The sequence below is a fragment of the Sitodiplosis mosellana genome, unplaced genomic scaffold, assembly GCF_009176505.1.
Source record: "Sitodiplosis mosellana isolate CC-2019 unplaced genomic scaffold, AAFC_SMos_1.0 Smas_scaffold_1900, whole genome shotgun sequence".
Taxonomy (NCBI): Eukaryota; Metazoa; Arthropoda; class Insecta; order Diptera; family Cecidomyiidae; genus Sitodiplosis; species Sitodiplosis mosellana.
The window spans coordinates 525-2435 of NW_022597142.1; the positions used below are offsets into that span (position 1 = coordinate 525).

The following is a 1911-nucleotide window of genomic DNA, read 5'->3' on the forward strand; positions in this document are numbered from 1 at the left end:
TAGCGCGTTCCATAACGAATGACAACCGCGTAGTCGATCCGTTGTAGTTTGACAGTTCGGTTGCATCGCTCTGGCTTTATTTCCAGAATGGCTTCATTTTCTCGATATTAAGTTTCAAGTTCCGAGCATTGTTTGAAAAATAAAAGAAGAACAAATTAGCTTGGTCATTTCATAGAATTTCCGACATTTGATGGCTGCAACAATGCATTAATTTAATTCCGTGAACCAAATTTACAAGCATTTTATGCAAAAATAACAATGATGATCAAGTGATTTTTATCCGCATACCCTGTCTCCTCCCCTCTCCAAATTCGGGTACGTTCGACGATATGCAGGCAGGTGTTGGTTGTGTATTACAATGTTTGAAATGCACTCGAATCGTTGCAGTTCGTTGTAAGCTGCCAATATCCAATTGAAATTTATGTGCATGAAATTATACGCGTCATTAAATCCCAAACAGATGCCCATGTTGTATAAAGCATCAACAGTGAGTTTGAAATCTGTTTATTGCGAGCGTGTAAAATGTAAATGATGGCAAATAATATGTGGTGCAATATAAATTCCACGCGTATATGGGCATATACGTGAGTGTTCACTGTTCATTCTGCTGTATTGGACAATGCAAATTTATTAGCTTTTCGTTTGTAACATGTACAGGCTACATGAATGTGGCAGCGATAGAAAAATGAAATTCTAATTACGGGCTATTGTTCGAAATTTATAATGCAATCTAATGAAATCTCGTGTGTTGCTGTTGTTTCTCAATTGGTTTTTGTTTCAGGTATATATTTTCGTTGGCGCTGGCCGATTTGCTTGTGATCATAATATGTGTGCCATTGGCATCGCTAGTATATACACTTGAGTCATGGCCGTGGGGTTCAGCGTTGTGTCGCATCACGGAATGTGCTAAGGACATATCAATCGGTGTATCGGTATTCACACTAACCGCACTATCAGCCGAACGTTATTGTGCCATTGTGAATCCATTGCGGAAGCTACAGGTATAACAAAGAGAACATACTTTCATTCATTTATAACACTTTAACCGGACGCGAACGGATATAAAGCGTTTCAAGGAAAGTGCTGCTGTTGTCGCTGCTGCTGCTATTGGCCGGTCAATGGCTCACACACGTGCCAATGATATTTGAATTAGTTGCCATCATTTGGGATGCGTTATTGCACGCTCACGCGCACATTAAACGTTTTTATTCCATTTGATGACATAAGAATTAAGAAGAAAAAAACCGGCAGCACCAGCATTTTTCATGGAACGAATAAGATTTGTGGTGGTTGTCGGTTTTTCCTTGTTATTTATCGCCTTGGATTTTATTCATATTCATTTGATTTTTTTGTTCACAGACCAAGCCATTGACCGTCATAACGGCACTTTTCATTTGGCTATTAGCTATAATTTGTGCAACACCATCCGCCATCATGTCTGAAGCAGTCACCGTTATACTCAACAATACCACTAATCAAACCATCATCACATGCACGCCATTCGGACCAGAAGGACCCACGTCCAGGACATATGCTCGGTAAGTAGACAATATCTTCGTCCCTCTTTCTTTCTCTCTCTCTCTCCCTCTCTATGTGTGACGCAGACTGTGTTTTCATTGATCTTGATTAATTTTCGAAAATCCATCGGACGAAAGAAAAACAATTACCAACTTGGACTTTTTCCCATCATTTGACTCAAGAAACAACCTTTTTTCAGTAGAGTGCACTCAGAGATGACTAAGCGCACGCTCAGTAGCGTATTCAGCAACTCAACTGAGAGTCGTTTTCTGCTCTGTGCGTTTACACTCACTTCGTTATGAGTTTATGTGCGCACTCTGACTTTGTTGTTAAGAAATGCGTGCGCACTCTAACTCTGTTGCCTATTATGGTTTATACACACATATAAAGAGT

The 1911-nt window shown here is 39.9% G+C and overlaps 1 protein-coding gene across 1 annotated transcript; it reads left to right on the top strand.

Moving 5' to 3' along the window:
- Positions 1–781: 781 nt before the first annotated feature.
- LOC129571287 (neuropeptide CCHamide-2 receptor-like) lies at positions 782–1538 on the top strand (the record flags this gene model as incomplete). Its single annotated transcript, XM_055451058.1, is given in 2 exon segments — positions 782–1001; positions 1360–1538. Coding segments are annotated over 2 exon segments (399 nt in total), but the record flags the coding sequence as incomplete, so codon positions are not given.
- Positions 1539–1911: the final 373 nt, after the last annotated feature.